The 13,015-nt window shown below is 37.2% G+C and overlaps 1 protein-coding gene across 4 annotated transcripts in view; it reads right to left on the bottom strand.

The window, feature by feature from the left end:
• ATAD2B (ATPase family AAA domain containing 2B) overlaps positions 1–13,015 on the bottom strand; it is a 75,763-nt gene that overhangs the window by 4,670 nt on the left and 58,078 nt on the right. For 3 of the 4 annotated variants that reach the window (XM_068183332.1, XM_068183331.1, XM_068183334.1), the window contains exons 25-27: positions 3,587–4,282; positions 1,357–1,484; positions 51–179 (exon numbers count right to left, since the gene is read on the bottom strand). In XM_068183332.1, coding sequence (XP_068039433.1) covers positions 51–179; positions 1,357–1,484; positions 3,587–4,282 — 953 coding nt within the window. The remainder of the gene's footprint in view (positions 1–50; positions 180–1,356; positions 1,485–3,586; positions 4,283–13,015) is intronic. The other variant, XM_068183333.1, reaches the window with a different exon arrangement.

Below are 13,015 nucleotides of genomic sequence, written 5' to 3'. Positions count from 1 at the left end.
CCTTTCTCACAATATTCAGATAAAGAATAAAAGAAGCTGTACAACATCACCTCTATAAGTTGTGATTTGTCATAGTCTCTACGATGTCTGTAGATGCATTGACTGAGGAGTGAATACAATCTCTCAAGTTGGTCAACAGTCAGGTTGTCACTTTTCTTAACCACCAAATCAAGCAGTTTCTGTTGAAACAACAAAAGGTGAAGTTAAGAGGGTTTCTAGAATAATTTTTAAATTTTTTTTTAAGGACAAAGCAGAAATTCAATGTCTTTTTGAAGCCCTCCTTTGAAGGGATACATACAAATGAAATGAACCACACCTGGCTATCAGCAAGGCCACTGCTGCAATGTTTATACAAAAAGAACTTGATGTCTCCTTTCACTTCTCTGCTTATATCCACACTTTTCTTCTTGTTTTAAGATTCTTTTACTCAGTATAGCTGGGGCAATGTTTGGTCTTCTGGAATGCTACTGCATCCTATTTCATCTTGGCCAGTCATTGTAACAAAGCAAACCCTAAAAACTGCTTCGATGGCCAAAGGAGACATTTTTAAGCACTTATACTGGCAGGGAAAAAAAGGACCACCACAGGAAAACATTTGGTCTTCCACAAATGTTGTTAAACGCAACAAAAAACCAGAAGGGGGTAGAAGAAGGACACAACATATGCAAAATTTCTCATAACAAGGGTGAAAGTATTTTACATAGTAGCAAAGAGTGACATTTAAGATTTTTTTTTCTCCTGTCATAACAATTCTACGGTTTCTGAAGAGATCATCATCTGTACGCCACAGAAAATGGGATCTAAATTTCATAGGTCACAGTAGGTCAAGCTACTTTTTACAACAGAAGGTAGCAAATTTTGTTGTAACTTTAACTGAAAAAAACTTGAAGCTTAAAAAAAACTGGAAGAAAATTAACTAGCAGTTTATAATGCCAAAACATCAACACAAATTCCCATTTGCTTTCTAATCCACTAAGTTTTCTCCACCAAGTAGACCTACACGGGAAAAGATGATGTTAACTCCCAGTTACCAGGCACCCAGCAGTTTCTTGGTACCTGGCACGGCCAATTAACACAAGTGAGTACCTGCAAAAATGGCAATTAAAATACTGGACTGCTAGGAATCCAGTGACATTACTGGATTATAAGGGCAGTAATGATGGGACAGTAAGGATTCAGTAGTTTCATTAACCTTTCATCTAAAAAACACTGATTGACAAATCATTTCCAGAAGTCACTAAAATCCTAATACTTGTCTGCAGTCAAAGTTAAAGGGAATGTTGCTTCAGAACACAGAAAGGAAGTTTTTTCAATGGAGTCTGTTAGTAGTTCAATTTATTTTTTCAGTTCTGTTACCTTTAGTCTGTCATGGTCAACAACCACAGAGGGTAAGGGATCTAAAGGTTCCTCTGGAACCTGCTCCAAACTTGTGGGCTTTGACTGATCCACCGCAACTTTTCGCATTTTCTTGCTTTTGAACAAACCTGTAATTTGAAAAAACAAGTATCAGCGCTGTCAGTCCCACAAAATGCAGCCTATTTCTTCACTTCAGTTTGATTTTGCTTGTTTAGTTTGTTGGGTTGTTTGGATTCAAGCAAGATTGTAGCACTGCACAATATTCATCAGCTTTGCCGAATTCTAATGCTTACAGATGCTCAAACCCACAGTTCAGAAGACACACACGAAAATGGCAATCCTTAAAACCCAACTCCAAAGTGCCAACTTTGAATGAAAACTGAATTCCATTAAGAGTTTTCTCATCCTATCTTTCTATTCAACAACAAATTAAACAGCTTCAAAGACAAGTTCACACACTAAGCAAATGCTGAAATTCTTTCTGCTCAAGTGAAACAAATCTTCATTTTTCTCTCTAAGGCATCCCTTGTCTTCATCACCACAGTATTCCAACATCTGCTCTACTCCAAACCTCATGTGTTAAAGTTACACATTTCTGTTTTCTTCCATCTTTGTATTCAACCTATTGACCAAAATCTTATCTCCTTATACTCTCCCTACATTCATTCACTATTTTTCTCCTCAACTATTTAAAGTGCCTTTTCTTCTGAGGACCCCTGCTATTATAACCATCCTAAAGAATACAAAATTCACCTACCAAATTCAGAAATGTAAAGGCTCTTAACGCATCATGCTCTTCTTGTGATATTCCTAGGACCTTTCTTGTATTATTCTCCTTACCCTTAGAGAAAATATGTATGTACAAACAGAGCCAACATGTACACAGTAATCTTCTCATAATTCAGATCTCTCATTAAAGCTCATTTACTTTGTAAAGCTCAGCACTAACTTTTGAAGTAACGATTCCATTCTTTTAGATAATTCTGAAAGCTCATTAAAAAGGCAATCATGCATAAGGCTTCTATTTTTGTTCCCTGAGGAAACTCTCTCTCTTGTCTTCAAAGGACATGGCCCCTTCTTTTATACACCGCCAGGATTCTCCATCTCCTTATCTTCTTCCTGCACTGTTATTGTGTTAACTGTGACTCCAAAGCCAGAGACCTTCTCCAACAGATAAACAACAAGCTGACTTTTGCATTGAGTTAAACTGCTTCAACTTTTGCTACGTGCAATTTTTTAAAGGAATGCACTCTTTATTTCTATGCTTTTTTTATCCCATGTCAATGATGCTATTATCATATTCTCTAACAAAACAAGTCAATATCTATCATGTAGATCAAAATATAAATCAAACAGAATATACGGACCAAAAGATGTATTATATTTATTGCTATTTATAATATTTTAAAATATTTAATTATTGTTTGAATGTTATCTCAGTATTTCCCACAAAGCTGACAAGTATGAACAGAGTAGTGTTAAGTGTGGAGATACACTTTCTTGCCTAGGATAAAAATAAAGCAAGTCAAGATTGTACTTCTGGGAAATCCTCAGGATCTTTCTCCCTCAGGGAATTTCCCAGAGCCCTCCCTGGGAGAGACTTACCATAGAGTTTCCCCACCTGGGCAGACAGAAAGGACTTCCCCATGGAGTCTTGCTTAACACTGATCCATCCCAGTTCCTGTCCCCGTATGTCCCAACTTCCCCTGGTTTCTCCTTTCCCTGTTTCCTCAATGGTTGTGGTACCCCTGGTGGCCAGCCCCTTCTTCCCTTGGTACCACCCCCATAGTCCCCCCAATAAAAGCCTTGTGCAGAGCACAAGGTTCGTCTCTGGTTCCCCTTTGGCATGCAGAAATAAACCTCGCTGGAACTGACCATACAAAAGGCCCTTCTGCCTCTCTTCACTGAGCTTGCCGTGGTGAGTGAGGTGTGTGTGGACTTGAGTGCCTTGCCTGAATGCTTACCCAAACAGCTTTTCCACAGGAGATGCTTACTGGGAAGTAAGATACAGGTAGCAGCAACCGTCTAAACCCCGTGCTGCTACATACTTCTAATTTTTCTATGCGAAATTAAGTGCTGTAAGCATACTAAGAGTTTCAAATAAATAGTCAGCAATCAATAAAATATTACTACATAATAATAATAATTTTAACGTAAGATACTACAATAAAAATACACACATTAACTTCGGCACTGAGATAATGACAGAAACATGGAAAACAAGCTATACCTTCTTTATCTGCTTCAGCATCTTTAGTTTCAATGTCTGTGCTCTGTAGTGTTCTCTCATTATTGCTGCAATGTGGTAACTCAGCTTTCACCAGATCAGTTCCTTGATTTTCACTGGAAGCTTCCATTTTCTCCTTTGGCTGATCTTCAGATAAAGATTTTTGCTTGTTACTAGACCAATCACTGTTGTCACAGGGTGAAACAGCATCAAGTGATTCTACTTTACCATTATGACAGGCTTGAGTAGGTACACCTTCGGAGCCATGTACAGCTGTCTCTCCATTCACACAGTCCCCTTTCAATGTAGAGTCCTTCTTTAATTCCTTTTCAGCACCCAGGGTAATACTGTCAGTTATTAACAGGGATTCATTTGAGCTCTCCTCTTCTGTGGATGCAAAATTGTTTTCCTTTCCTGATGTCCCATTGTTAAGCCTCTGCTCTGCATCTATATCCATAATATCACAAGAGGATTCATCATTTGTCATAGAGAGGTCTCCTGTTTCCTCTCCATTCTCCTCAATGCAGTCAGTGCTGATCTCTAGCTCTCCATTTTCCAGCAATTTACTGTCCTCACCATGATTTTCATCATCAGCAAACTTTGCATCATCTTCATCTTTCTTTAAATTATTGACTTTCCTCTTCTTAATAATGCCTTTGCCCCACTGGGAGCGCCGTCTCGATTTCCTCCTTATTCGAACTGAAAACAAACACACAAACACTTTTAGATGCACAGGTACCCCTCTGTAAAGAGACCAGGATATAAGAATATGGTGCTGTGTGAGGCAACCAAGTATCTTCACTCTTCAAGGAAAAATAACGTGTCTGTTGATTTGAATGTCAGCAAATTAGAGGTAACAAGGAATTTTAGAAGTATAAGGAGTGGACACTCGGTCATCCACTCAATTCCTAAACTATGGAAACAAGAAATTCCTCCTTAAAACAGCTAAGCAATGGTGTAGTAATTTGGGTAGCTCATTTGGGTAATGAGGACTCAAAGACAGTTATTCTCATTTTCCCTTTTTAGCTCCTCAGTGATTTGAAATGATTACACAATAAAACAAATGAAAGTGCAATCCATGGATTCATAGGACAATTCAGGTTGGAAGGGACATGAGGAAGCCTCTAATCCAACCTATTACTCCAACCAGAGTCAGCTGTGAGGGCCATAATATGCTACTCAACTTGATGTAATATAGGCATGCGATTCCTTTTTTTCATTATTTCTCCATTAAATTTTACTTTTTCTTATTTCTTAGTTTTATTTTCTGTGCCTTTGAAAATTACATAATAAACTATTTTTCAGAAAGGCCACTTTATTTTATTAACCAATCTGCAGTGAGATACAACTAAGGTACCAATCTACAGGTTTTGGGACACATTTGTAATTTGATGAGCAAATGCAGAAGGAAGACCATTCCAACCTAATGGTATTGTCAATATCCTTTTCAAAAGCACTAACTAGACACAGCTCAGAAGACCAGGAAGACACTGGGAAAAAGTGAAGCTTCTACATTCAAATCCAAGCAATGATAAAGACTGTTCAATTTTTGCAAAATTGCTTAAGTTGTGGCCAACTACTATAAATGAAAATTGCAGCCAATAATAACCAGAGACTGACAAAATTCCTTCCCTTTCAAAGTGAACTCTTATGCTTAGCACTTCCATAACATTCTTTACATTTGTAAGTTGCTTTGATTTATGGGGTATTAAGTCCTACACTTGTGTCTGCCAACCACACACTGAGTTACAAAGATCTTGCTTTGAAGATACAAGCACTATGCAGGTACAAGTGTTGACAATTAATTCACAGCCACTCAGAAGCACAGTTGTACTTCAGAACTTCTCCCCATGAGTGCTGTATGTTAGCAGGTAGTTTAACAACTACATTAGGAGTAAATCCTAACCTTTTAGCTTTAAAGCTATCTAAAGTTACAATCACACTGCAATAAAAACAGTCTTATTTGGAATGTGTATTTATTGTTACAAATAACCTTTATGGAGAACTGCAAGATTTGAAGGGGGGAAAAAATCCCCTTTCTCCAGCCATATTCAAGATCTGATAGTGACTTCTAGAGTCAGTGTCACTCTTTTACTGACGACAAACTACAACCTACTCACATAACTTTTCAGGGGTTCATGTATTTTTTCCCTAGATTGTGCAAGAGATTTTCATTAATCACTGAACCAGCAAATCTGAAACTAAACAGGGAAATGTAAACTTAGAGACAAAAATAGAAATAATACTCTATTAGGCTATGAATTGAACCTCAGAGCAACTCCAAAGATGGGTAAATAAAACACAGAAGGAGAGTACAAGTCTTTTAAAGGAGATCTGGTACATCCTAAACATATAAATAAATAAATAAATAAATAAATAAGTTGACATTTTTAAAGATACACTGATTTTTGGCTATTTAGGCAGACATTGCTGTAATTCAGATAGATATATTAGATAAATTGTGACGTATATTTGACATCTTTTGTATCGGTGAATTGTACTTCAGATATTTATTGGTGCATCCCTTCTGTCCACATTGTGAGTTCCACCTGGGATGAGAATCCGTAATTCCCCCAAACCCACAAGTACATTCCTAAAATTCTTAGGTGTGAGAGAAATCACTTTAAAGCAAACTGGAATTAATCCTTGTATTACCCATTTAATTAAATTTCAAGTCTTTCCCAACTAAGAGTCAGCAAGTCCAGCTCACTCAGTGTCTCATGCAGTATTTTTGAACAAACATTATGCATGTTGTTTTCTACCGCTGTTTTTAATTCGGACAAAGCAACAACAAAAAGTGATGTAGCAACGTCTTTTGGGATGAGAGAGGAAATTCTTGTTCCAGATCCTTAACAACCAAAACATTGTTACATAGATTTTTCTTTGTTACACAGAGTCAAGCGTCTAAATTAGTGAAAAGTTGAGCAAGGGATACAGCATTTAAAACCAAACCCCACCACCAGTCTGTCTGCTTAATTCCCCCAGTTAAGTTAAGGGAGTGGTACAAGGAGGAGAAGTGTTTAATGGGCCAGAGAACCATGTGACAAATTGTAGAAACTGACACCAGATTTCATCACCTATATTGGTCCCCTTTATAGTTACTGGAAATAAAAAAGCACTACTACAAGAGTATCATGGATCTGAGAAGCTGCCATAAGAGGCAGGAAACTGTCCTACAGGACAGTTGATTATGACTTTAAAAGCATGAAGGAGCTACCACAGGGTAAAACTGATGCAAAGGGCTGCTGGGGAGGAACTAACGGGTTAACAGATTGCTGCTAAAAAATAAACTTAACCTGGAATCTCATCTTCACTACCTTGATGTTTGTATTTTAGAAGATTGTAAACTATCAAGAGCAGAATGCTAAACTTTTTATTTTCTAGTCAGTATGATTCATGACTATCAGCTTCCTGCAGGTAAGAGAATGGGACAGCTATTTACAGGAGAAAAACTCTGAGTGAACTTTGTTTTAAAAATGAACATAGTATATACAATTGCAACTTAATGCCTTAACACCTTTTCAATTACTCCTTTTAAAACTACTCACCAGAAATCTCCTCATTGATACCCAGTCTTTTGGCAGTATTTGTGCCAGAGGCAGTGGAAATACTATTGTCAGAAGAATCCTGCTTTATAGAACTGAGTTTCTCTAACTCAAACTATTATAATAGCAATTATTCACACATGAATACATTCACTTGACTTCTAATTTGGACAACTATTCACTCTATAATCTTCACATAACCTCTACAGATTTGCCACGGGGATCTTAATTTCAGTTCTAGCTTCTGTCTGGTTTGCTTTTTTGTAAATTACTACTAAGCATTTTTAATAACAATAAATATCTGTCTGACCACAAGTCACACCTAACATTTCACTCAGGTTCACATTAAGTTGGTATCGAAACTAAATTTCACCTGCTCTTTTTTTCCTAAGATGCACAATCTATGCAGAGAGCATTTTTTAAAGTGCTATGTAATACAATGCAATTAATCACTGAATAGAAATTTACTCTACATTTTGTTAAGCAATAAATGAAGTTCCTCAATTCTTCCACTCCTATGTTAAGACAATTTCAGAGTCATCTGAAAGATATATGAACAAGGCAGACAGCATTTCTCCTAGGTATGATTAAAAATAAATTCTGTGCTGTCCTTACTTCAGAAGGACTAGTCCTCGAGATGAAGTTAAGTAAAATGAAACCTGTAGCAGACTTTCAGAAATTCTGAATTCTTGCCCACTGACAGGTGCTGCTTGGAGATTCTCCAGTCAGATACACTAAGTAATAACAACATCATCTGGTGACTAAGTACCAGCCCTGTTCAGAGCAGAGCACTGTTCTTGGCTATTGAAGAACAGTCATAGTAGTAGTTAAAAAAAAAAAAAAAAAAACAAAACTAAACACATCCTAAAACATATGAACCAAAAAATCCAATTCCTTCCCACTTTTCCAAAGTACTTCTCCAAGACCTAGAGGTAACTGTGACCTTTCTGTTTACTATGGTCTCAGGAAAGAGATTTCAAAAAAATGGGTGAATGGTACAGCAGCTTTGGAGCTGAGGTGTGCAAGGTTGCTGTCCCCCAAATCCAGCAGTACAGTGACAGAACTGTAGACTACAGAGAAATAAAATTAACAGTGGAAAAGAAAGCAGACATAATTAGATTATTTGAAGACTGTCAATTATTAACAAGAAAGTCTGCTTCCCTTAATGTGGAAGAACTCTAATAAGATGCAGCAGAGATCTTTCTCTTGAAATTTCTGTAGTTGGACTACTACAGTACTGTGAGTGCAGCACAGTATTCAAGGCTAACAAGTTCACTTTATGCTGCAGAGAAGACTTTTCCATGCTTCCACACTGCTTAAAACCCATCAGAGAATGTGAATCATCTGTCAGTAAATGATAAAACTGACATCCATCAAACAGTAAATTCTCTGTTGTTACTGTATTTCATGAAGAATTCCTGGGGATTAAAACCCAAAGATTCTCATGACAAGCAAGATCACCATGGATCTAGATTTTTAGTCTGCAGTATCAAGAACCACTTAAAGCAATTCATGTGTTTTAAGTTTTTCTTCCATGATCAAAACCCTCAACACCTTTCTGATGTCTTGTGTGTAAAGTAACTCAAAGCCTTGAGAAATCACTTAAAACCAGCAACTTACACTCTCTTATACAGCATCCAGGATATCTATGTACCTGCCACAGTAATTTAGCTGTTTCCAGTAGCTCCACATTCTTTACCAAGAGGCACTAAATAGTCCACTTGAAAGTCTCTGGAGTTTCTACTCACAAAGTCCCAAACTGCAGTCAGAGATAAGCAGCAAGAAAGAACAGATCAGAGTTCCACAATGGCTTAAAAAGCAAAGTGAGGTGCCAGCTTCCACTAACAAAGCCATTTCTTCCTCCAAAGCCAGCTATAGCATTTCCACTGCCTCATTTGTGCTGGCACTACTGTTCCTGCAGTAAAACAGATAAGGGAACTAAATCCATCTGAAACATTAGGTTGTTGGGGTTTTTTCTGGGTTAGTTTTCAACATCTTTGGTTGAGCTTTCCACCTCATGAATGACAGTGCTGGCACAGGGAACATGGTGGGAATATATCAGCAGCAACAAGGCAAGACAGCCTCTTTAGTAGTGACCTGCAGTTTGACCAGCCTAAAGTGACTGTGGAACCAATCCCTAAAAGATGTAATTTTCTTCACCTAGACAGAAGGACTCAAGGCACAGAACTGACAAACACATGAAAAGAACTGCATACAACAACTTCACATATTTATGATTTTTATCACCTTATATAACAGTTTATGTTTTGTAAGCAAATACTTGAAGAATCTGGGCATATCTACACAACACAGAGAAGTCAAGTTTCATAAGGAGGTGTTGAAACAGGTACAAACCAAACCTGATTGCAGCATTCCCTTTTTTGTTTGCAGTACTTTCTTCCCCAGTCAACTGCTTTCCCCTACCATCCCCAGTAATGCTCTCCACTCAAGCTCTTCCCAATATTTCTCATGGAACTATCCCAGTGTCTCCTGTTCCTCCCCACCCCAGCTGAACTGGACTCACTCCATGTCAGAGGTGTGCATGCCATGCCTGGTCAATACCATGTTTTACCTGCTCAACTACCATTTTCAATCTATCTCCTCTTCCTGCAGTAGACACGTGCATTTGTCCAGCTACCAATTTTCACAAAACCTGCAGGAATCTAATCTTTCAGGTCTCAACTCCTGTCAAATCTGTCTGGACTCTACTAAATGATTTAGAAGTTATTAGGGGAGCAAAGATGGACAGAGAGTACAGGTAAGATTTTCTTGGGAAACCAAAATAAAAATACAATTTACATGAAACCAGAGTAATTATATTAGTGAAATACATGGCAAGACCATAATTCTGGGAAATTAGAGGCAAATGAAGTCAAAAGAGAAAAGACAATCAGATTAATGTAATCTGTGGTGATAATTTTTAGTGTAGATCTGCTTCTTTCCCCTCTGTACAATAGCAACTATTTCAGCTATACACATCCTTGGTACCTTCAGCTGGCTCTTAAGGACTACTGAATGACACCTTCCTTGACACCACCTTGCTGCAAGAGAGCCATGAACAAACACAAGAAAGAATCATGACTACTGGGTGGTTTCTCTGTCAAGGAGGCAAAATCTGAAGTTAATAAAGGTAATAATCTCAAGAAAATCCACTACTTCTGCAGACAGAAACACTAAGTCTTAATTTAAAGCAAACATTGTCACAGTTTTCAGCAGGGAGGAAGGAAGGGATCTATCTGGTCTGAAAACTGTTTTTATTACATCACTTGTGCATACCACTTAGAGGGGGAAAAAAAACCCAAACTACTTCAGAAGATCTTTTTACCTTGTTTACAAGAAAGATGATGATAATGCTTTCAAGGAAACCTTAAAAAGAGGCTGAGCCATCTTGCATTACTGAGTTATAAAGAAGAGAACAAGAGAATATAAAAAGTCACTGATCAGGTAAATTGTAGAACCCACTTAGCCCTCTGTCAAAGAAAAAAGACACTTGATTAATTCAATAGGCAGGTATTTAATAGTGATGAAAGAAAATTTCTTTGTCACTAGATATCACTGAGTTCAAAAGTTTGATGGGATCCCAAAAAAGAACAGGCAGTCAAGATTTATTAGAACTCCCACAAATTCACTAAATTGCATTTTAAATTAGAAGAATTTAAAAAGCCTATGGGGTTTAAAAGAACTGTTAACCAACCTGGAATCATCAGCTACATTGGTATTTCCTTCAAAATCAGGCAAAAAAATTATTTCTCAAATGTTTGCAACTTTCTTTTAAAGCATCTGGTTGAAGGCAGCACAAGAGATCAAATCACTCCCAACCAGAATGCCAACTCCTACGCTACCCAGAACAAAATGACAGAGAGACAAAAAGAGGCAGTTGTCCCAGCTCTGAGTAAATATATCCTCACATTCCAGAAAATCTTTTTTAATGGTGCTTATCAAGTAACAGTACTTGCCTCTGTCTCAAGTGAGAAATAATCCAAATCAAATCTTGAAAGCAGCAGAAGAAAACTAAACAGTAGCAAATACAGGATAAATGAGAAAACAGCAGCTACAAGGATTTTAATGTTAGCATCTGAATGACTGTTAATTTGCCAATATCCAATTCTTGAATCCAAACTCAGAAACACACCAAAAGGAAAAAAAAATAGTTCAAATGATCAAAACCATATTGCATCTGGTATGCCATGTCCTTTGATAAGGCGCTGCGGCAGTCCCAGAAGCCTGAAGTACAGCAATCACTGACACCACTGTCACAGAAAGGTCAAAGAAGAGACACTAAACAGATGAAAATCGGACAAAGACTGAGAATAAAACAGTTTCTGAGAAAGACTGTAAATGAAAGATCTTTTCTTTCTAAAAACTTTTTTTCAAAAGTACTCCAGACAAAACAAAAGCCTTTCTATTAGAAACAAAGTGTTCCATAGGACAGCAAAGATCACCCATTTGGGGGTGAAAAAGAGAAAACCAAAAACCAATCAACCAAAAAAAATCCAACACAAAAAGGCAAAGAAAATATTACTTCTTTAGAAACAACATTTTCTACCACAGTTTCTTAGATCCTTTCTTGGTATCCCTACAGTCCTTTATAGAGAGCCCACTAATCACTTAAATTACTGGGAAAAGTTAGCAGCGTGTTTACTTCATATTTCATAAAATGACTTTCATATAAAACTTATATTTTTAATAGTTTGCATAATACAAAGGATTTAAATTTTCTTTATTCCCTCCAAATGCCATTTTCACAGCTATGCGATTTATCATATGGCATAAAAAACATCTTCTCTATGAAGAAAACATAAAATCTGCAGTCTATCACTACAATATATTATCATTAAATGCTGCAAAAAAAGATAAGAATGCAAAGCCAAATCTTCCCCACAGAGTTTATTTATACGCAACACTAAAGGAAGCAAGTGCAAGACAGTAAATTGGTGTGTACCATGCCCCATCTACTGGCAAGAGGGAGCCGTTGGATACAGTTTTATTATACAGGATCCCAATGATTAAAGAGATGCTAATGATTTCTGAGCTAATGTGTATCTAAACCAACAAATTTAGCAAACACACCAAACTGCACACTGCTGGTAGTTCCCTTTTCCACACAGCTCCATACAAAGGCAAAATAAGACTCTTCTCAGCAGTGCCCAGTGACAAGAGGCAATGGGCACGGACTGAAATACAAGATACTCAAAATTAAGAAAAAGAATTTATTGTTTGCATCCAAGCACTACAAGAGGTTCCCCAGGCATGACACAGAGCCCCCATTCTCGGAGATGTTCAAAACACAATTGGACAAAGCCTTGAGCAACCAGTTCTGAGGGGAGCTAGACTAGAACATCTCCAGAGGTTCCCTCCAACCACTGTAATTTTGTGATTCTATAATCATAAAACTATTTATGTCAGACTTCTGACATCTGTCCCATTCCAAGTTCCCACAAGAATACTTGCACTTTTCTCAAAATACACAGTTGAAAATGGAAGTATTTTAAATTGTGGCAGAACTTCCCCAAATAGATTCTCAGCAACTTCTAGTAATTCAATACTTGTAAAACTCATCTATACAGTGAGACACAATGCACACAGCTGTACTTTCAACAAGGGAATGGGAGTTGCAGATGAAATGTAACTCAGGAATGTGTATCACCATGCCTTCAAACAGAAAAATTACTTATTCACCACATTTCCAACAGCCCATCTGGTCCAATCAAATTAACAAAATATCTAAAATACATCAGAAAAATTAAAGTAATCACAAAATAACAGTTAAGTAAAAAACTAAATAAAGTTTTATAAAAAATATAAAACCTCAGAAAATAAACCAACACATAATAATCCAACTCTCCCTCACTACTGTACTAGCCCTGAGCAGGACCCTAAATTTGAA

The sequence above is a fragment of the Anomalospiza imberbis genome, chromosome 3 (genome assembly GCF_031753505.1).
Source record: "Anomalospiza imberbis isolate Cuckoo-Finch-1a 21T00152 chromosome 3, ASM3175350v1, whole genome shotgun sequence".
NCBI lineage: Eukaryota > Metazoa > Chordata > Aves > Passeriformes > Viduidae > Anomalospiza > Anomalospiza imberbis.
The sequence above is the reverse complement of the archived record's forward strand: the minus strand, read 5'-3'. Positions and strand labels throughout refer to the sequence as shown.